The sequence below is a fragment of the Stegodyphus dumicola genome, chromosome 3, assembly GCF_044657685.1.
Source record: "Stegodyphus dumicola isolate Sdum_Otavi_A_Nest chromosome 3, ASM4465768v1".
In the NCBI taxonomy this organism is placed as follows: Eukaryota; Metazoa; Arthropoda; class Arachnida; order Araneae; family Eresidae; genus Stegodyphus; species Stegodyphus dumicola.
The window spans coordinates 67524787-67546950 of NC_140770.1; the positions used below are offsets into that span (position 1 = coordinate 67524787).

Below are 22164 nucleotides of genomic sequence, written 5' to 3' on the forward strand. Positions count from 1 at the left end.
ATAATTTGATACTCAGCATACCTAGGCGTTGTACGGACTGCATTGCATCGTCTGGGAGACATACAATGTATCATACCAACTATGTAATATTGGTTTTTTGTAAATAGGTTTTTTTTGTAATTTGCTCCAGGGAGAAAAAATCACTAATTTTTTTTAATAATATCAAACATATAGCATCTTCTTTTGCTCTTTTCCTTTTGTTTACAAAATAAGCTTTACAAATAAGTCAAATTTGTTTGGCTTCTAACTCTTCCTTTGCCTGATTTTGCATTATCCTTAATTAATGGACATGAGTGTACATTACGAATCAAATATCTGGCCCGAGGGCAGCGCCATCTATATAGAAGTATAAACTAAGGCATAAAAATTTGTAAAACAATATTTTTACTGGAAAATACATGCACGGAACAGCTTAGAAACGCGCATGTTTCATTGCCGTAACGCAATGTTTTGAAATTACAAATATGGACGCCGCTTGTTAGGTAGGGTTTCATTCCCCGATAGTGGAGGAAACAACGAAGCCTCTCTCCTTCTATTCTTACCTCCTTGATTGAAATGGAGCCTGACTCGTCACTATCGAGATCTATCTCGATGGCGACTCCTGAGCAAAGAATTTGACTTTCATAGACTTTCTTTGGCCTGAGTGCGTGCCAATTGCTAAAATATATGAGCTCAGAAACGCCAAACTATGCTAGCGTTCAACTTAGGCTGAGAAGACTAGATATGCTAAAAAGCACGTGCATCCACCAGAAAATATGTTTTTAATATTTATAGCGGCTTTAAATTAGAAATTAAAGAATGAAATATTTATACTTTTGAGGATGGAGGAAATTTTGGATGAAAAATGGAAAAAATATTTGCAAACGAACTTCGAGATTTCACGTTTTATATTAAGTATATTTTAATTAATAATTATTTTTGCAACCTAGTGTTTGTGATGAAAGTAAAATTGTATGTAAAGCTATACTAAATTTATAAAAATGCTTGCTTAATCAATCAATGTCTGTGTTTGCTTCATATTCCTTGAAATTTACTCGCACATTTTACATTACATTCGTTGAAACACATGAAAATATGTCGTTAACCCGTGTTCATCGTTCATCGTCTGAGACTTATTTTAAGTAAAAAATACGAAATTAAGTGCATAAAATGTTGTTTTAACTTACAATCAAAAATTGGAAATAAAGTGGTACTGCAAAAAATCGTCACACATGCGCACGTCCAACACTCTCTTGAGTCGGTGTTGGCACGTCACATCTAGTGACTGAACGTATTTGCTTAATCTTGTACTAGATAATTGTCAGAATTTTTTTTTTCGCTTTGACATTCGCAATAGACATAACGAAATAATAATTCTAATGAATAACTTTCTGTTCGACTGGAAATTAAAGAACTACCGTGAATCATAAAATAAAATAGGGTTCATGTTCGGCTTTTCCGGAGAGCAGTGAATGACAAGTTTTTGAAAGCGAAACGTGGTAATTTGAAGTTAACTGCAACCTGTAAAGGCAGTATAGCCTGATTATGAACTAGCGTCCCATAGCGTTTTAAAGTTTAATTTATTTTGATTAGTTTACGAGTATAATTTGTAATTCTCCAGTGAATTGTTAAATGTATTTTTATCTTAATGATGTGTCAGTCAATTTCAAAAAAGGCATGAGAGCTCCCGTCCTCTGCTTGCAGAGGTCGAAAAGCCAAGTTCCATGTTAAATGTTTTTTGAAAATATATATTTTACAAATACTTTTATTTTGTAATAAGTAGTTTACGATATGGCGAGTAATGAAGAGCATCTGCATTTATATGAGGTGTTCCAGAATTGTTTTAACAAGATAGCTTATCGACGTGGTAAGAGAGTTTTCCTTTCTTCTTTTTTTCCTCCCTTTTTCTACCCCCTCAGCTTCGATGTCTTTTCTGATATCCTTTTTTTTTTTTCCCTTCTTTTTTTAATTTAACATCATTTTTCCTTGGCATTATTTCGAGTGTATTTAATAGTTAGGTGTTTTTAACTTTTTTTGTGAAAATATATATATGGTCAAGTTTGCGTTACGCTTGTTTACAGTGTTTAATAATTTGATATTTTTTACATAAACAAAAAAATTGTGAACGTCAAATATTTTGATTACAATGTTTGTATTTCCGTCGTACCTTAAAAGTACTGATTTTCTGTATTGTGATCTAATATAGAAGTTATTTTTAGAGATATCATTTAAGAAATAATAAATTATCTAATATTTTTATAATATACAAGTACTTTAACCCAGTCAAAGAGCAACGTACTAAGCTTAAGAAACATTTAGCTGTTTAATTTAAATTGTTAAATTTCCGTACAATTATTGAAATTTTTTTAATAATTTTCTGCTGTACAGTTAGTTAAATGCACAACAGAGAGTCTTGTTCAATTTTATTCCCCCCCTTTTTTTAAACCTTCAGTAACAGTGTGAGTTTCGAGTATTGGATATTTTTCATTTGTGTGAACAGAAATGCTGGATTTTTGAAACTGTCATAGCCACTTTTTAAAAATAGAAATGGATTAGGTTTGAAAATGTCTTGTTTGTTTACATTTCAGTAACTGCACTTATGTACGAGAGCTTGATTTAATCAATTGCTAACATATATATGTAAATTTGAACAATGTTGGTACATTTTGTTTATGACTAACTAAAGCATATGTATGCAGCAAAGATGCATTCTTTGTTGATTGTTAAAGCTTTAGCTTTACTGTGATGTTGTGATTTTTTTTGTGTGGCATACTAAAAATGATAATGGATTGGGAGAGAGAGTTAAAGCATTGGTAGGAAGGAAAAATATTGGAAAAGGACAGAAATTTTTATATTTTCTCTTTCATCTACATAAATCAGTGTAAACGCTTCTTATATGAAAAACCTTGCTTCAAGTTATCTTTTTCATATATTGAACACATGCTCCGAAGCTGCATTTTTACTGAACCTGTAAAGTCTGTGAAAGTTTCTCGGTGGGGGGAGGGGGAAGAAAAAGTATAAACTTTTTATAGTGGGCTAAAAATTAAAATGATTAGATATTAAAAATTATATAAAGCTCAATTTAAAAATAACCGCATTAACACTATATTAATATTGTGTAATAATCAATTTCAGAATATATGGGGTAATTTTTGGACAAGGGGGTTTTGGAAATAAAAAGAGTTAAAATCAAATAAATTGAAGAGGAAATACTAGAAATGTTACAGGATAGAGTAAAGTATAAAATGTTATACTTGTATGTATTTGTTTTCATAGGAATTCTCGCTTAGTTTTTAGTGGCCTTCTTGCATTTTGGTTTTGCGGTTGCTGTTAATATAACCTCCAAAGAGTTTTCTTTCCTAGGCAGTAGTTTCACATAAATTCTGCTAAATGCATTTCAATGCTCTGCTATGTGTAATAGTCTCTCAATAGTATGTAGTATTTTTCACTTCCATTTTAATAAAATATGCAGGAATTGTAATAAAATACACAAGAATGGTAGTAAAATACAATTTCAGGTGAGGAACTACTACTTGTATTCAAAATTTTATGGCTTTGAGTGCTGTCGTTTTTGCATAATGCAAGAAACTAACATGCATACATATAGATTCTTCATTATTTAATTTCTTTAAAAATAATACATAGCAATAACATTTGTAGGCAACAATTTAGAAAGGGATTCGGAAACAAAAGTGGCATGGACAAAAAAAGGAGCTTCAGAATTTTCAAATAATAAAAAAAGCATCTCTAATACCAAAATAAAGGTTTTTATATTCAAGTAAATACAGTATTATAGTGCTTAATGCATATAATAAATGCTTTGTACAACAAATATCCTGCATAATGAATGCATGTACAAAATTCATCTGGCATTACAAACTCTGTTTAGCATTAAGAAGTGCATGCAAATGTTGTCGCATGTTACAGATCTGTAGCTAGGGTATTCAGAGCCTGGGGATAATTGAAAATTTTGCACCCATTCCTATTATCAACAATGGGAAAACATGTCATTTTAAAAATTCACAACATCAGTTTCGTGCCTTGCTGAGCGCAGCAGCCAAACCTCTGGCTGCTGCGCTCAGCAACAGATGTCCCCCTTGCCCTCTCTAACTGTGTCCGTGGCATGTTATTAAAATGTTAAACATGGAATTAAATTTTTTTTAGTTCCCATTTAAGCAGCACCTAAATATGGAATGTATATTTGCACAGAACGCAAGACGAAAAGTAGCCGACAAGTAAACATTTCATGATATTACATTATCATGAAAGAACTGCAAGCCAGCCTTGAATAGACGCAGAAGAAAGTCCAAAGGGAAATATCCTTTGGTGAGGGACACAAGAGTTGATCTTAAGTAAATTAAAAGGTCTATAGCTGTTTCAACCATCCTGGTAAAATTCATAAGTCTAGACGATATCCCTCGCATTTAGTTGAAATGAAGAAAGTGATAGATCTTTAAAGTGTCAATCACCTGCACTAACTGAAGAAGAGGCAGAAGTTATTCTGAATACTTTCTTGAAACTCATACTTTCCAGTAAAACAAAGGCAAGGTGCATGAAAGCAATTGCCTTGCAATGATAATGGAAGACATAGAATGTATCGTATAAAGTTGAACTAAAAACAAGTTGCATAGGTGTGTGTTTAAATAGATTTTAAAGGTCATGTATTAGCATATCCCAAATGTTTCCAACATGTTAGTGTTAAGTTACTATCCTAACATGTTGCTAGGATTTTTTAATGGTCTTTGAAAATTTTTTTTTGTGATATTTCAGAATTTTGGACTATGCGTGGAAACAAATTAAAATTATTCATATAGTATTTTAAAGGAAATAGTGTCTCATAAAATGGTTTCCATTTTAGAGTAGATGGCATTCAGTTTGTGGAGTGTATATGATAGTTTCAAATGCCAGTCAATACTTTTATGTTTTTCAGTGACATATATAGCATGCTTGATTGTAAGCTTTTTAAAATAGTCTTCTAGGTGTATTTAAGTATTTTTTATTATACTTTCATATGAATAATATATTTTTAATTTTACAGATAGTAATAGAGATGTGCCCTATGATGTGTTGTATGAAAATGATTGTGATAATAAGGGACTTCCTCAGGTAAGAAATTACATTATTTTTAATATTGTGGAAAATCTAATCTTTTTTTTTTTTTTTTTTTTTAATATGTTAAAAACTGGGAAATATTTTTTTCTTTTACATTTTCGAGGTAAATTTTAGTGCCAGGCTTTCATATAATAACACATTTCATGCATTATTAAGCCGTCAAGAAAACTGTCCAGAAATAAACTGGCAATATCAAGGCAAGATAAATTTCCAATAATTTTCTGATTGAAGTTTAAAGTAGGATGACTTGGAAGCATGTTTTATTAATTACTAAAATGCTGAAGGTGTTCATGAAAATTCTTAAATATATCATGAAATAAAATACTAGAGTCGGGAATGTGAATGCCAGTTATGTGAAAACTCCGAAAGTTGCGAATTAAAAAAATACAGTTCTTGGTAGCAAATCTGATTGAAGAAAATAAATTTCCAATCTAAAATCGTAAAAACAGTCATCAGTTATTAAACTAATTATCTACATCCAAACTGCAAAGACGAAAAAACTATTCATGAGATAAAGCAGTATGTCACCAAAATAGTAGTTATGTGGCAACCTACAAGTGTTGCCAAAAAGTACTTATGTGGCAACCCAAGTATATGCATATTATATGTCTGTTTTACCTAGTGCTTAATGCTGAACTTGTGTGGATACTGAATTTGTGCAATTATCTGATTATTATTTTTTTACCAAAATGCAAGGAAGGAACATATAAATAACAGTTAACATATATCCTTCTTTATAATATTTAAGCTGGAATAGTGTAAATTAACTGGATTATATGAAAACAATATGAAGATCTTACGATTGTGTTGAAACATTAGTCTTAGCTGTTATTGATGCTAAATTACACTGTTTGACAACAGTGTTCTATACAGGCTTTATAATGGTTTACAAGTCTCTCATTTGTTTATTTATTTTTATTTATTTATTATTTTTTTTTATTGAGGAAAGAGGTAATTTTTAAAACTCTAAAATATTATACACTTCAAGTTAACATGGGAGCACATACATGGCTATGAAAATTGAATCACTGCTTTTCCTTTTATTCTTCCTGTTTCGCATGTGCATTGGATTCTTGTGAATATTCAGTTCCTTCAGTGTGCTTTTACATTTGGCAGTCATTTACCAAACTGGTACATTTAAGCAATAATTTTGTCTACCTGGTATATGAGGAAGTTAAAATTGCAGCTGAAATTCTAGCACAACATTTTTGTTAATAATTATTCTGTATATTATAAATCAAATCTTTTAACCCTAGATTAAGTGCATGGGTGATAGGTGTCTCCCAGTGATATTTGTGAAAGTTTCCAACACTGCATTAATTTTCAGAGTTGTGCCTTTCAGTAGCTGAACGTTAATTGTTGCTGTTTGTTGTGATGACAGCACCATAAAAAATGATTTTTCAAATTCTAGGTGCATTTTAACCTTTTCGTCGTCTGTAACATGTCTAGCGCGTTCAAGTGAAACTTCTACAGGGCGGCTGTGACGCGCTTCAAGTATTCTTCTACATTTTAACCTTTTCGTCGTCCGTAACGTGTCTAGCGCATTCAAGTGAAACTTCTGCAGGGCGGCTGTGACACTCTTCAAGCATTCTTCTACATTTAAAAATTTTTAAACGTTTAAAACTCATTCTAAATGTTTACTTGTTTGAGTTTTTATTTTTGTTTGTTCTAATACCTCCTAGAGGGCAGTACTAATCAGGCATTCTATTTCTAATTGAATTTCCTCTGGGTTTTATGAATATTTGCACCATTTTACGTAAGATACAAGACAGTGAAAGATCTTCAATGTCTACTCGGTAGAAAAAGAGAAAAAATGAGGTTGTGAATTTGAAAGACGAGAAGGATATACGTTTGATGAATACAGCCCATAATAACTCTATGATTGATGTTGAAAAAAGGGAAAAGAACTGTAAAAAAAACCAATAATTGTAAAAGATTACAACAATAAAATGGTAGGGGTGGACCGCCTGGATCAGATGTTATCAAATTAATTCTGCTATTAGAAATAAGCAGAGATATTATTACTTTTCCAGTATGCTGTATTTCCTTATAATTTTACTTCATAGTCATTTACATTCATCCGCTACAAAAAGTTATGTATGTACAGAGAAAACAACATTACATGCAGCGATAAACAAAGGGTCGCTGGGAAGAAATTTTCGTGGACAGGAGAGGACGGCGAAAGGGTTAATAGGTGAGTGGAGACCTATAACTCATATGCCTAATTATGCAACACAAAAGTATATACCTAACTTAAAGGGTTAATATTTCTGAACTCTAGTTCATAAGTATTGATGAATTCACAATATTAAAAAGTAAAATATTATTCAAAATTAAATTGCAATAATATTCTTTGTAATTTGGTATTTAAATTATATTCTCTTAGTTAAGAGTAGTATGTCGATTTCTTCGAATACTGATGGTTCTAAAACAAGTATTTTAATTCTGTATAACCATCAAAAGATATCTTTTGATTCAAATCAAACAAAGTAATTCAAATGCAAAAATATATCTAGCAATTAACTTTTAGGAATCACTTTTATTTTATTTCTTTACAAAGTGGTTATAAAAATCTTTCTCAATATATGAACCCCTAGCGGCCTATCCACTTAACCAATTGAAATGAAATTTCAGGTATTGTTATTTGAAAGTATGTGCTGAAGATTGTGATAATTTAAACAGTAGAGCTCTAAATTTTGAGATGGCAACCCTCACTTTTATCTTGGCCGAATTTATCAGTGCAGTGAAAAGCCATGTACTGGCTTTTAAACAGAACATGAGCAAAGAATAGCATTGTAAAGGACAAGTGTCAACACAAGAGAGAGAGAAAAAAAGGTTGATCTTTACATTATGGTAACGTAACTTGGCGTTTTTTTGGCGAAAATTTGGCGACCAACTTTCCTACAGCAACCCTCTATTTTTTTTTTCCGCCGCCATTTTGTCTTCACGAAATAAAGACATGTTTCTTTTCTTTTTATCTACTGAACACTTCTTCCAACAATCTACTAGCCGAATTACACTTATGCTAGAAATTTTATCTAACAAAACTGCTTAATATTCACTGCAAAATTGGTAAAAAGTGCACAATGCCATACTCCTTACGTGTTTTTCAAAATAACACATACACATAAACCATGTACATGCCGACTTATTTTTACTTAAAAAAAATCCCAGAATTACACAAAAATGGCATTGCGCACACTCTTCACTATATCCATGTACACTGCTTTTTTCTCATAAATTAGAAAAATTTCACGAAAGTACATGACAATTTTCTGAATCTTTAAACCCGGGAAAAAGAACATATATGAAATTACCTGATCGCGAAAAAGTTTATACCCTTTCCAAATATGAACATTTCCACATATAAAATAAATAAAATATCCAAAAACTTTTACCTCTAAATCATATATTATATTATACACGTCACCAACGAATTCATACCGCAAGCATTACAAATACTTAGTGTCAGATATTTAAATTATTTCCATGCACGTTTACTTCAACTTAAACGTATACCAAATTCCTACAAACATAAAATTCACAAAATAACTATCATTTAATTAAAATATCACTAAACCATGTACACGTCGACTTATTTTTACTTAAAAAAACATCCCAGAATTGCACAAAAATGGCATTGCGCACACTCTTCACTATATCCATGTACACTGCTTTTTTCTCATAAATTAGAAAAATTTCACGAAAATGCATAACAATTTTCTGAATCTTTAAACCCGGTAAAAAGAACATATATGAAATTACCTGATCGCGAAAAAGTACATACCCTTTCCAAATATGAACATTTCCCCGTATAAAATAAATAAAATATCCAAAAACTTTTACCTCTACATTATCTATTATATTACAAACGTCACTAACTAATTCATACCTTTCCTTCATTACAAATGGTTACAAATACTTAGTGTCAAATATTTAAATTATTTCCATGCACGTTTACGCAAATTACTTTACTTCCACCTTACATTTAGAACAATGCATAAAAATAATATCCTCAAATAATTAAAAATACTAACTTACCTATTCTTCTTCAGAATCTTGATTACGTGTCCGATAAACCTTTCTTATTTCTGTTTCAGGATCTTTAAAATCATATTTATAGTTCACACCAAGGTACCAGGTAAAATAAATATTTTAATAAAACATCTTTACTTCTATCTCGCACAACCTTAAAGAAACACTTATTACCCCTTTCAATCCCACTAAATACCCATTTCGAATTCACTTCAGTTAGGGACATGGGATCCAAAAATTAACGAACACTGTTTCACACAACACAGAATAAAGGCAAATACAAAATTTCAGATTTTTTCCCGATTTCCCCCCTTTTCCGATTAAATAACCGTAATTCGTCCATTAATATTACATGGCATATCACATGATCCCTCATTTCCCTCACACAAAATAATTCGTAATCGGAGCTGAGTACTGCTCACATTATTACCAAAGTCCCAGGTAGTAACCTTTATCGCCTCCAAAATGTCACCAAACTACCAGTTACCATATTGTAAAGATCAGCCGAAAAAAATTGTTAGAACTACAAATTTTTTAATATGTGCACTGTTTCAAGATGGTCATCCCTCATAACTTTGCAGTTTCATGGCCATCCTGATCCCCTGACCTTTTTCTGATGAATTTCTAGCTTTGAGACTATCTGAAATCTTGAGTTATACACATCAGATCTTCAAGATTTGTCATAATTGAAAGATGCCATAAAACGTGGAGTTGCACAGATTCCTCGTGCAATATCGCGTTCATTGTTGTTCTTGACAATCTCCTGCATGCAGTGCATTATTCTCTGTGAAGGGGAGCATATGAAAACTTGTTATTCCAATAAAAGTTTTTTTCTCTCTCCTTGTCTTGTCATTTGCAAATGATTCACACGGGCAGTTTTTGTCATATATGTATTGTCCCAATACCATTTATATTTTTTCAGTGATCAGTTTGCCATTTGAATGTTGCCAATCGAAAATTTAATAAATTTTCACCATAACCATGACTACAAACAGATCTCGAGTGCATACCTTCAAATAACAATGTCTGAAGTTTTATTTCGATTAGTTCAGCAGATACATTAGGGGATCGTATATCAGGGGAAATTTTTTATGGCCCCCCTATATCAGTTAAAATTAGTTACATAAGAAAAGGGCGAGTTCTTGTGAATTTTTCCAATTAAATTTACTATTATTGAACCCTTTCGTGACAAGTTTTTTTTTTTCAACAGAACAATTTTGATAACATAAACTATGAGTAGGGCACTCTAGAATGCTAAAAATTAAGATGTTATATTTTTAGAAAAATTTTGAACACTGATTTAGGACCGGGACATATATGTCCCATCAGTTCTGACCGCTGGGACATATGTGTCCCAGTAGTCTTCAATGAGTAATTTTGTAAAGAAAACCAATGATTTTCTAGTCATAAAAATTTAATTATGAATCGTATGGTTTGAAACAATCAATGCACAATGCGACATTACACATCGTGTGCATTATTTTAGTGCGCGATTCCTTCTTTTGTTGTGCACATTTACGGCACCGCCGTCGTGTTTTTGTTGTTACTGGCAGATGGTCACCAACAATGAGTAAGCTTCGTGATGTTTTGGATGGGCGTCCAGTTCCTCTACGGCGTTGATACTGTGCGTTGAGCTTTCCGGACGCCATCAAGGCTTCTGCAAAAGGTACAAGGAAATCAAGAAGTGGGGTTTTTCGATGTTTGAGTTCGCAGTACATAATCCATGAGTTGACCACTGCGCTCATCAATAGGCGAAAAAATACTTTTTTCCACCACTTGCAAGATTTTTGATCTAATTCATAGACATTTGCCATTTGATCTGCAAGGTCTACACCTCCCATGATTTTGTTGTAGAATTCGATGGCCACAGGGCACTTAAAGTCTTTTTTGCTTCCATCTTTCATGGTGCGATTTACTTTTGTGTATTTAGCTTCGTGGCAATTACTTAGCATCATCACTTCCTTTGAATCAAGCCACCTCGCACACAATGTTCCGTTTTTAGTTACAAGAAACTCAGCCTCACCCCTTTTGCTTAGTTTTGTTGCAAAATTAGGAACATCTTTGCATGTCTTGATGCATGTACCAAGAGCAGGAAATTTCAGGGTTTCCATCAGGTGCACACTTGTAAAAAATCGGTCAAACGCAAACATCACGTCTTTACCTCGGATTGTCTCCGTTAGCTTTGATACTACCCGTTCCCCGAGTGTGCCTTGAACTTCACCCGTTTCTTTTCCGGAATAAATGTTCATGTCATATATATATCCTGTTTTTGAATCACATCACTGCCAAATTTTTATCTCTCTTTTCACAGGTTTCATTGGCATATATTGTTTGAGGGATGAACGTCCCTTAAATTTCGCCATCGATTCATCAATAGCTTGATATGAGCTTTCGCTTCGGCACTGTTTGACGGTTTGTTTCAGGCACGAAACATCCTCATCAATATAATACTATGTTTTACTTGCATTTTCTGGCTTTTCTGGTGCAGCAAAATATAGTTTCGACAGCAATGTTTTACATCTGTCTCTGGAAATAGCATTTTTTATTGCTACGTTTCCCAAAGAAGGATTAGATGACCAATAGTGAGAGAATTTCGGCACCCTATTGTAAGACATGACAAGCATGCATCGAAGGACAAGCATAATTTCAGAGGGGTCTGTAGGGTGAATTGTTTGTCCTAACTTTTCGAGTCGTTGGTTTGTCCATTGAGAGATCCAAATCATAAGACTTTTTGGAAATATCTTGAGAAACATGTCCAATTTCGTAGCTGAACGATTTAATTTGAATAACAAACTAGGCGATGACTCTGCTGGAATTGTCATTCGAGGTTGGAAAGTTGAATCTGCATGAAACCATAAGATTGGTTTGCAGCCTGAAGCATTAGCTGACGGTATCTCATCAACTGATGAAAGTGATGTTGTATCAGTATCACTTAAAGCATCGCTGTTCTTTGTATTTTGGGGAATGGTATCATGATCGATATCCATTTCACACTCGTCTGAATCGGATGAGTACTGAAAATTGTGTGTAGGATCTTGAAAATCGGGATCGTCTATTTCATCATCCAAATCAATATCTTCGTCATCTGACTCTTCTAAAATGTTTTTGATTTCTCCATTATTAAGTTCCTGGTGTCGAGTCATTTTAGATTGAATTAATATGTGCCTAAATTAAAAATAATAAGCAACTATTTCAAAAGTAAACGAAAAATATAATATCTAGAGAAATGATCACATAGGACTGTTGGGACAATGTGTTCCCACTATCCAAGACGAGAGGGACGCATATGTCCCGATAATAAAAACGGATGTAAAATTTTGTCACTTACCAGTTTATTAGAGGTAATCCGCTTCGTGAGTAACTTATCTGGCCTTAGATTTATGGATAAATCAAAATTTAAGTGAAAATAGGCGGTATTTTCCAAAACTAAACTATTTACATTCGTAGAGTATCGAATGAGCTGCTATAACACTTAAAAAACGTGGGAATTGCATTATGTACGGTAGTGCCATCTATGTTCTGTGAATGAAAATACCTTATATTGGCAGGACTGGTGGGAAAATCTCCCATTAGACAGAGAAGCGTTTCTATTCCAAGAGTATTTTTTTGAAATTTGCTTGGGACATATGTGTCCTGTTAGGTGCGAAAGGGTTAAAAAAATTCAAATTAAATTTTGTAGAAGGTTTATAAAAGTTGCTTCATTAATATGTGTAATGACTGCAATTTTGCAAATCTAATAAATACAGCAATTTTCTGAATTTTAGTCATTTAATTCAATCTTTTATTAAAATTAAACATTAAGTCTAAGCTACAATTGCTATTAATGCATGATTAAAAAATATATAAAATTGTTAGGAACAGCTGTCATATACGGAGCGGGTTGGCAAAAGATTTCTTGCGAAACATCTTTGGCGAAAAACTCCATGATCTAAATTTTTTGTTTACATTTCAAACTTAAAGGCCTAAAATGTCTGAAAAAATGCATTTTTCAGATTTATGACATTTTAAAACACATGATTGACTTAAAATTAATATGAATTATACTTCTTTGTTAGAAAAACAAAAGGCATTCCATACAGAGAACAGGGCTGAGTTATTTTTCCTATTTCACTATCTGGTCTGTCTCCAGCTTTTCAGCATCTCTTGGGGCCATCTTGTCTAACAGTGCGTGAGGTTAGAAGAAATTTTTTCGAGAAATGAGCTTGTCCCTTGCCTACCATTGATGGGTTCCTAGCTGAAACAGGTTTCATCAAAGCCTGTGTCCTACCTAGCTACATGAGAGATTTTGAAATTGAATTGAAAATGTATTAAGTTATGTCCCTCGTATGATTTCTTCAAAGAACTGGTTGTCACCAATCAGATATTCCCAAACTAAAAATTCTGGGAAATGTTTCTTTTAATGCGTGGTTAAAGATAGCTTGTAGATCTGGTAACAATTTTAGGCAATCGGCAATGTAGATGCCATATTAATCAAAATAAAATATACTTTAAATTAGTTTTCTGAGAGGAAATTTCACCCCTTCCTCTGAAAATTTTAATTTTCTTTAAAAATGCATTTTTTACAACCATACCGATGTTATGCATGCAGCATGATCTTAAAAAGTTGTTAATTAATATAGCATGTCAGTTATGCCTTAATTTTTAGCATTGCAGTGTGGCTAAGCATAATTTTTTACCATAGGAGTCATATTTATTTACATTTTAGACTTGGCAGAATAGTAATTTAAGTCAGTTTCTGCACCTGCAGTGTCTTTTTGCCAAGTGGGACCAAAATTAAACTTTCAGTTTTGTGCACCAAGAAATCTGCCTTCTTACCCACTGGCCAAATTGCTTGTTTTTGCGTAGAAACTGTAATTTTAATTGTAAAAATTGGTTTAACTGTATTTGATGTTTTATATTTTTCAATTTTAAATGAAGATATTTTGAAGTTTAATTTTTGCCTCGTTGTGAAGTGAGAACTGAATTAATTGAATGAGAAATGTATCTCTAATGAAATTCGGGGAAATAATTTTAAATTAAATGCCGGAAAAAATGTGTAGAATTTAATATTGGAAGTCATAGTGTACACATCAGATTTTCCCCCTATGTAAAATACATTCAGATATGGATGGCTTGTCTGCGCAAATGTTTTTATGGTTTATACCATATATAGCATAAATACACGCCGATTTCTATTCGAAAACCCTCATCAGATTCAATTGAAAATAGACTTTTCCAAAATTCACAATCATCTTATATGCAAAGCTACTATAATAAAATTGTATTGCTTGATAATTGAAGGCATGACGAGAAATGTTTTTCTGAAAGTAGATCAGAAATAAGTTGTACATTTTTATTTTTCAGGATGCACTTCCAAATTCTCATGGTGTGAGAGGATTAGATGACTCTATTGGAATTACATCAGAAAATGGAACAGAACACTGGCCATTGGGATGCAATGTTTATGATGGTAATTTTTTGAATTTTTTAGTTGATTTATCTTTTTTATTAGCCAATATACTTTTTTTAAATGTAAACTAATGTAAATTTTAAATGCAACTTTAAAAATCATTGAAGTCTTTATTAAGAGCATGTAGGTTCACTTTGTTTGAAATGCAAACTTAAATATAAACTTATCTGGGGCTTAATTATTACCAGATGCACTGCTAACAATCTGCTGGTGTTATTTGGTGTTGAAATCTGTTATTATTATTATTATTATTATTAAATCTTTAGCAATTGCATTCAAAATGGCATTGAATAAATTGTTATTCTGTGGAACTTGTCTCTGCTTCTATACAAGCTCTAATACACAATGTTTTTTGTTTTATGGTGAGCACTAACCATTTTTAGGCTTTCGCCACTACTAAGGCCAGAAGAGGTAGCCATTTTATTATTGAAGCTCGTAATAGGCAGCCACCATTGCCTCCTGTGAGAGAACAGGCAGTTTGCTTCCATACCTTCTCCAGGATTTGAACCCAGGCTCTTCGGTATCACAGTCAAATAGGGAAACTGTTTGCTATAGTGTCATGATGACCTATAGTATGTTACTGTTCTCCATTTTTTAGGTCTGAATGCATATTCAACTGTTGGCGTGCAACATCAGTTTTATAATCATAAAATTATGTTAATGGTTGTTTACTTGTAATTTATCAAATCCAACTTCTTGAAGCTGTGTACAATAACCTTTCCAACAATTAGAAAAAAAGTTATGGCTTATTTGATGCTTTTTTGTTATTCACTACAGTAATGCACATGTGGAAAGGTATGCACACAAATGAAGTCTCCTTTGGCTGCCTGAAAATTATGCCAAATACTTACTATGACAGTAAGACCTTGTTCAACATTGTTCTTTCTCTTTGAGAATAAACTTTAAGTTCTGATCTTCCAATTTTCCTTCTTTTCTATACTTGCAAGTGTTCATTACATGATTTTCAAAGGTAACTGTTTCTTTCCCAGAGGTAACAACTGACAAATCAAGTTCTTTGGCATATTGTTATTCTTGTTCCAAAGATAAACAGTATTTTTGTTAATGAAATCATATTCCTGTAAATTCATATCCCAGGTCTGATTCTAATACTTTGTCTCAGTTTAACACAGCATTTCCATTATGGATCTTTGATCATAAACTGTTTCATTATGTGAGAATTAAAGTACGAATAATTTTTTTTTTTTCCAAAATATTTCATGTCTAGAAATTTAGAGTTGTTTCCATTACATTTCTAAAAAAATTGAGTAAATATATGATGCAAATTGCAGTAAGAAGCTGATCCTTGCTGTAATATTTTTAAATTAACATTGAACCCCCCGCACACAAATCTTATCTGCATCTTGCCTTAATCCCCCTTTCCCCCAAAAGAGAGTAAGGACATTAATCCTGTGAATGGCACAGCTTTTTAAATTTGCACAGGAAGACCCATATATAAACACGAGTATTTAAATTTATATAATTACTTATTTTAGTCTATGTTTTCAGAAACTTCTTTCATTAAAATGATATTTAGAAAGAAATATTTTAAACTTATAAGCTAATATGTACCAGGTGACAAAATATATCAAAATTGGATAAAGGTGGGTCGTGCCACTCAGGGAATTAATAAAAAGATAAAAGAAACAAAAATCTCATATTTGTCAAAGAATTCAGAACAGCTTCTAGGTTTGCTGAACAATCACAAGACTTAACAAAATTGTGGAAACTGACCGAAGCTTAATCACAAAAAAGCAAAAGTAACATAGTTCAGCAAAATTATTATCCACAACTACCATGATTATGTTGCTGCAATCAGTGTTTCCTTTTGCTATGATGTCATTTGTTATGCATTTTTTATCCTTATTCCAAATTTTTTTGGACTACTGTTAACCCTTACCAAGGCCGGCCATAGACAGTAGGCAAAATAGACAACTGCCTGCAACAGCAGAATTTAGGGATGGGAAAACCAACTGAAGGAAGGAACCTAAAAAATATATACTGATTGCCTGAGTCTAAAAAATAAAGGAATAATAAAATTAAATGCTACAGCAATTTGCAGGCTTTTGGCCATTCATATATTTTGAGATGCATAGCAGACACAAACACAAAAGCTTCTAAGTTCTGGGTATTTTTATACGCGACTGTGCGATGCAAATTGAGAAATGCATGCTCACTGCTGACAGGATTTAACAAGCTTTTTTTACTCTCTAATAAAAGAGAGTTTGATTTAAAACAATGCTTTATTTATGCAATGATAACCACCATATCCATTTGGATGATGGTAGTAATATTGTTTATGCAACATTTACAGTGTAGTAGATGTGAAAAGTTCTTTTTAATGTAAGTTTGTATTATTTATACCTGCACCTTTAACATTCTAAGTTCACTCAATGATTTTAAATACAGAATCGTGGAATTTTAGAAAATGGAGAATACATGTCACGAGATTAGCTGGTACATTCAGTGTCAAAAGTTTCTGTGTGATATTTTTTGTTGCAAACATTTTAGTAATTCAAAACTGAGTTCAGTTGTAAATTTAGGGTTATAGAAACTGGAAAAATATTGGCAAGATATTAAAAAAGCGGTAAGCCTCGAAAGCTCATATAATGGGCAGAGCTGAAACAAAGGCTGGACATCTGTCAGACGGTAGATTCAGCTGCACAAAGATCAAGTAATTCTGAAATTAAATATTGACATGGAGTAATGTTATGCATAATGCCAGTTGTTAAATCACAAGGTGAAAGTTCTCTAGCCTTTCGGGGTACAAGTGACAAGCTTTATGAACATAATAACAGAAATTTTGTGAAGTTAATTCAATTGCTAGCTGAATTTGATCCAATAATGGAAGAACATTTTTATAGAATCCTCAATAATGAAGAAAAGTCAGCAACATATTTAGGAAAAATCATTCAGAGTGAAATTATTTGACTGTTACGTAACATAAAGTCTTAAGGCCCGTTTCCACTGCTGCGTATGCATTGCGGTGTATATGCGTTTCTCCAATCAGCGAGCAAATTCACTTTGATTGACATCTGCAATCCGGTCGATGTGCTATGATGGATGACAGATGGATGAAGTTCAACTATGTTCAACTTCTGTTCATGTGTTTGCGGACGCGTTGGTGTCACGAGGTTAAAAAAGGAACAATCAGGTGTTGTCTCCAAAAATTAATGGCGGTTGAAGTAGAGATGAACTCTAGCTTAAGGAAAGAATGTTTTGCTAAAAAATACTTATTTCTAAATTAACATTATGGCAAGAAATCTGCATACTGAAAGAGATAGCAATCAGCTGAATTTAGTTTAAAAAAAGAAAAGAAAAGAAAAATAAGATAACTGAAACTACAATACTAGTTCGCAGAGAGCAGTGCTTACTGTCAGGAAAATCAGGTGAAAAAGATGTACTTCCAAGTCCATGAAATAGCCAAATTTGTCTTGACAATTATTTCCTAGTTCTGCATACACATTTACTTATAATGAAAATGAACATCTGACTATATCAAACTGCTACAGCAAATTGGATATGGCATTAAAAGATTTGTTATTTTTTCTTTTGAAAGAGGTAAAAACTAAAAACGTTAATTATAAATTAAATTTGATAGCCTTTTAAGTATTTCACTGCATTAAAAAGTATGCTAAATTTGTATTTCTCTATTTATAAATATACCTTTTTGGCTAACATATATTTTTAGCAGCGTTTAACTTCAATCAGAATGCCACTTTAAAAGATAAAATGTTTTTGGTAAGAAATGTCCTAGAAGCTGAAGAGCAAACTCTTGTGAATTTTTTAGACGACAGCACGGTGAAATAGGACCAAAAATTTTAGTTTTAAGAATTCATTTACTTGATGATTATATAGGCCAAAATTCCATATCATACCTGTATGACGATAGCTTAGTGGTAAAGTTGTCGGTAACATGATTTAACTTTTGGGGTCGTGAGTCGAATCCCTTACGCATTTTCTACCCTGTCTGCAACTTTCTTAGTTTCTTGTTCCAATTTGATCTATATTTGTGTTTTATAATTTATTTCTATTATTATATGTGTAGTGGGGGAGTTAAAGATGCTAAATAACAATTCCAATGTTGTTTTCCACACCACAGAACATTTAATAAAGATAATCAGAAGAAGGTACAAATTAGATTAATCACAAGTGCCTTTTGATACAAACAGGATTCTGTATAGCCTTTGCCAGTCTTATCACATAACCGATTAGTGCCTACTAGCACCTTGCTGTTGTATTATATAGTCAATTTACCACCTTCGTGTGGAAAACTATAGTTCCTTATTCTACACCTTCACGTGTAGACAGACATCTCACCACCTTCACGTGGGATAACAGAAGAAAGTCTCTGTCATACTCCTCTTTCACCTCGCTGCTGGTGCATCGGTGAGGGCCTCTGGTGGTTGTGTCGCACTTACAGATATTACAACTCGTCTGTTCTGACACATTTTCGTCCTCGAAAACACGGATCTGCAACACTGGAACATCAAGACAGCACCTGAAAATAAATTTTAAAAAAACAAAAGAAAAGAAAAAAAAAAAAAGAAGTGTGGAAGAACCACACCATAGTTCTATATAGTAGAAGTCCACAGCTTCATGAGATTAGCTACTGTAGTTGTACATCCAGGACCTTCATGGTGTCCCACTTTTTCCACCTGGTAACGATCTTTGCCTTTCCTCGCTGTTACACGATATGGGCCGAAGAACTTTGGCCTTAACTTTAGACCACCTCCATAATGCGTTCTTTGTATGGCAACTAAGTCGTTCACATTGTACACTTGTGCCTCTTTTCTCTTCTTGTTGTATGTTTTTCTATTCTCTTCCTGAATTTTTAGAATGTTTTTCCTTGCTTCCTCTCTCATATCTTCTCCATCTTTCATCATAATATTTCTTTCTTCTTCTTCGAGAATTTCCATAATCTTTAGGTCTTCTCGATTTCTCATTTTAACACTAGTGAGGAGCTCAAATGGAGAACTCTTTGTGCTTCTGCTTTTAGTACTGTTTAAGATCCTTTGTACATCTCCAACATATTTGTACCACTTGGTTGGATCATCTATGGATAATTTAGATAGGACTGGAATCAGAGTGAGATGAATTCTTTCCACTTGCCCATTTCCTCTAGGAACGCCTGTAGTTGTAAATATGTGCTGGGTCTTCTCTTGACTACAGTAATCTTCAAAGTCTTTAGAGGTAAACGCCGTACCTTTATTGCTTATAATTCTCAAAGGACTACCGAAAGTTGATTGTTGCAGTTTCAGCTTCTGCAATGCCTCTTGAGCTGATGTAGACTTTACTGGATAGAGTCACACGAACTTTGTGAATGCATTAACCACGGTTGGGATGTGATTGTAGTTCTTATTTGTCGACGGGAATGGTCCTATAAAATCGATATGAAAAGTGCTCAAAGGAATACAGTCAAAAGTCTTTAATCCGGACTCGTCGGGACTTCGGCGATTCCGGATTATCGATTTTTCCGGATTATAGATCATCAGTTTAAATCTGGTAAGATGGCATGCAGAAATTATAAAATTAAAAATATGAAACCGTAATTTATAAAATAATGAGCAATTATGATTTAAAGGGTATCAAAATTTACCAAAAAAGAAGCCTAATATTTATTTGTTTACTTTATTAAACATTTCTTTCAACGCGCGGATGCGTAAAGCATACCTTATGCATAGCCGAAATTAGAAAATTGCAACCAGAAAACTATTTGATTTGTATTCGTGGTATTTATAATGACGAGGAATTTGATTTAAATCATATCAAAGACGGAGTACATCGAAATTAAATACTACATTTAGTAAAGAATTATAAGCCGAATAAAATAAAAACATCTGCTCTGAAGATAACGATAGTGTTGACAAATCAACTTCCAGTTCACTGAGCGCCGCGACGTCTCCCCCCCCGCGCAGAGCAGCGTGAAATTGATAAACAGATTTCGGAACGGTTAGATAAACAAAGAATATGCCTTTATCCATTTTTTGTAGCAATTCGCTTTTTTGTTTGATGGACATCGAAACATACTTTCGTTTTCTAGATCCTTTGGAAGCTCCAGCATCGGAAATTCTATTTGACATAATCAAAACTTCAAGCTTACTTTTAGAAAATTGCTCTTACAGTCTGCAAAAAATAATAAGCCGGATCCAATTCGAAGATTAAGGAACAACGCAATCATCAACATAACTGAAATAGATAATTAGATAATTTTAGCTTATAGCGTCTGTTATACATTAAACGCGCACGCGAAAACGTATTCTGCACTTGCGCAGATGCATATGCACAGTCGTAAATTTCTTGGGCGCACGAGTAAAACGCCTATGCGCATGCGTCAATGCGGCGCATGCGCAGAAAGATTTTAGCTTTGAGGTCCGGATTATAGATCATTCCGGATTATGGGTGTCCGAATTAACGACTTTTGAATGTACTATCTTTTGGTATGGGATTCAGCAACCCTTCGCTCTTACCTCGTTTTCTGTCGCACAAAATACATTCTACACAATTCGAAATAACTTGTTCAATTTGTTTTCTAAGGTTAGGAATGTGAAAGTCGGTTTTCAGCAGATCTTCCATTTTAGACACTGCGAAATGTCCCTTGTTATGGATACTACGTATGATTTCTAGCTCTAATGCTTCGGGTACCACAAGTAACTCACGACCACTGTCAAACTTGTATAATACTCCATTTTTCACTAGAAAATCTTTCTTTAGTCCTTGCTCGACTAAGGATTTTAGCAACTGGAGATGCTCATCACTTCTTTGCGCAGCTGCAATTTTGGCTGTAACTTCTCCCTGAGAACAAGTAACCATCATAACAGCATTTCTACTTAATGAATCCATATGTTTCATTTGTTGCCCAGATCTGTGAACAATTTCATAGTCAAATTCTTTTAGAAGTAACACCCATCTCGCCACTTTAGGGGTTAGATCTTTCTTAAACATAGTCTTCTGGAAAGCATCGCAATCCATAACTATCCTGACCTTAGATCCTAAAACTTAATTCTTGAATTTCTTTAGAGCTTCTACTATACTATTCTATACTAAAACTTCAAGCTTATAACTAGATAGCTTCTCTTGTTGGAGACTAGTTTTTTACTCATGAAGTAAATGGGGTGTAACTGTACATCATCTGACTTTTGTAGCAATACAGCGACGAAACCATGACTGCTTGCGTCTGTATGCAACTCTAATGGTGCTTCTTGTTTAAAAATAGGAAGAACCGGACTTGTGGATAAAAGTTCTTTCAATTTATTAAATGCTTCTTTTTGCTCAGGCCCAAATTTGAATTCTGCTCCATTACGAAGAAGATCACTTAATGGTTTCGCTATTTTTGAATAATAGGCAATAAATTTCCTTAAATACCCTGTAAGGCCCAAGAAACTTTGAATCTGCTTAAGGTTTTTGGGTTCTGGGAAATTTTGAACAGCACTGGTTTTTTCAGTAGAGGGGCGAATAGTACCATCCTCAATAACATACCCGAGAAATTCTATTTTTCTTTTCCAAAATTGGCATTTCTTAAAATTAATCTCCAAACCATATTCTTTGGCTACTTCTAAAACGCGTTTCAACTTTTCTAAACCTTCTTTCTC

At 33.2% G+C, this 22164-nt stretch overlaps 1 protein-coding gene across 1 annotated transcript in view; it reads left to right on the top strand.

The window, feature by feature from the left end:
* The first annotated feature begins 1487 nt into the window (after nt 1–1487).
* Nucleotides 1488–22164, top strand: part of LOC118198214 (transcription factor 12-like) — a 154467-nt gene continuing 133790 nt past the window's right edge. Inside the window, exons 1-3 of the mRNA XM_085812975.1 lie at nt 1488–1846; nt 5018–5085; nt 14470–14575. Coding sequence (XP_085669101.1) covers nt 1771–1846; nt 5018–5085; nt 14470–14575 — 250 coding nt within the window. The 5' untranslated portion in view covers nt 1488–1770. The remainder of the gene's footprint in view (nt 1847–5017; nt 5086–14469; nt 14576–22164) is intronic.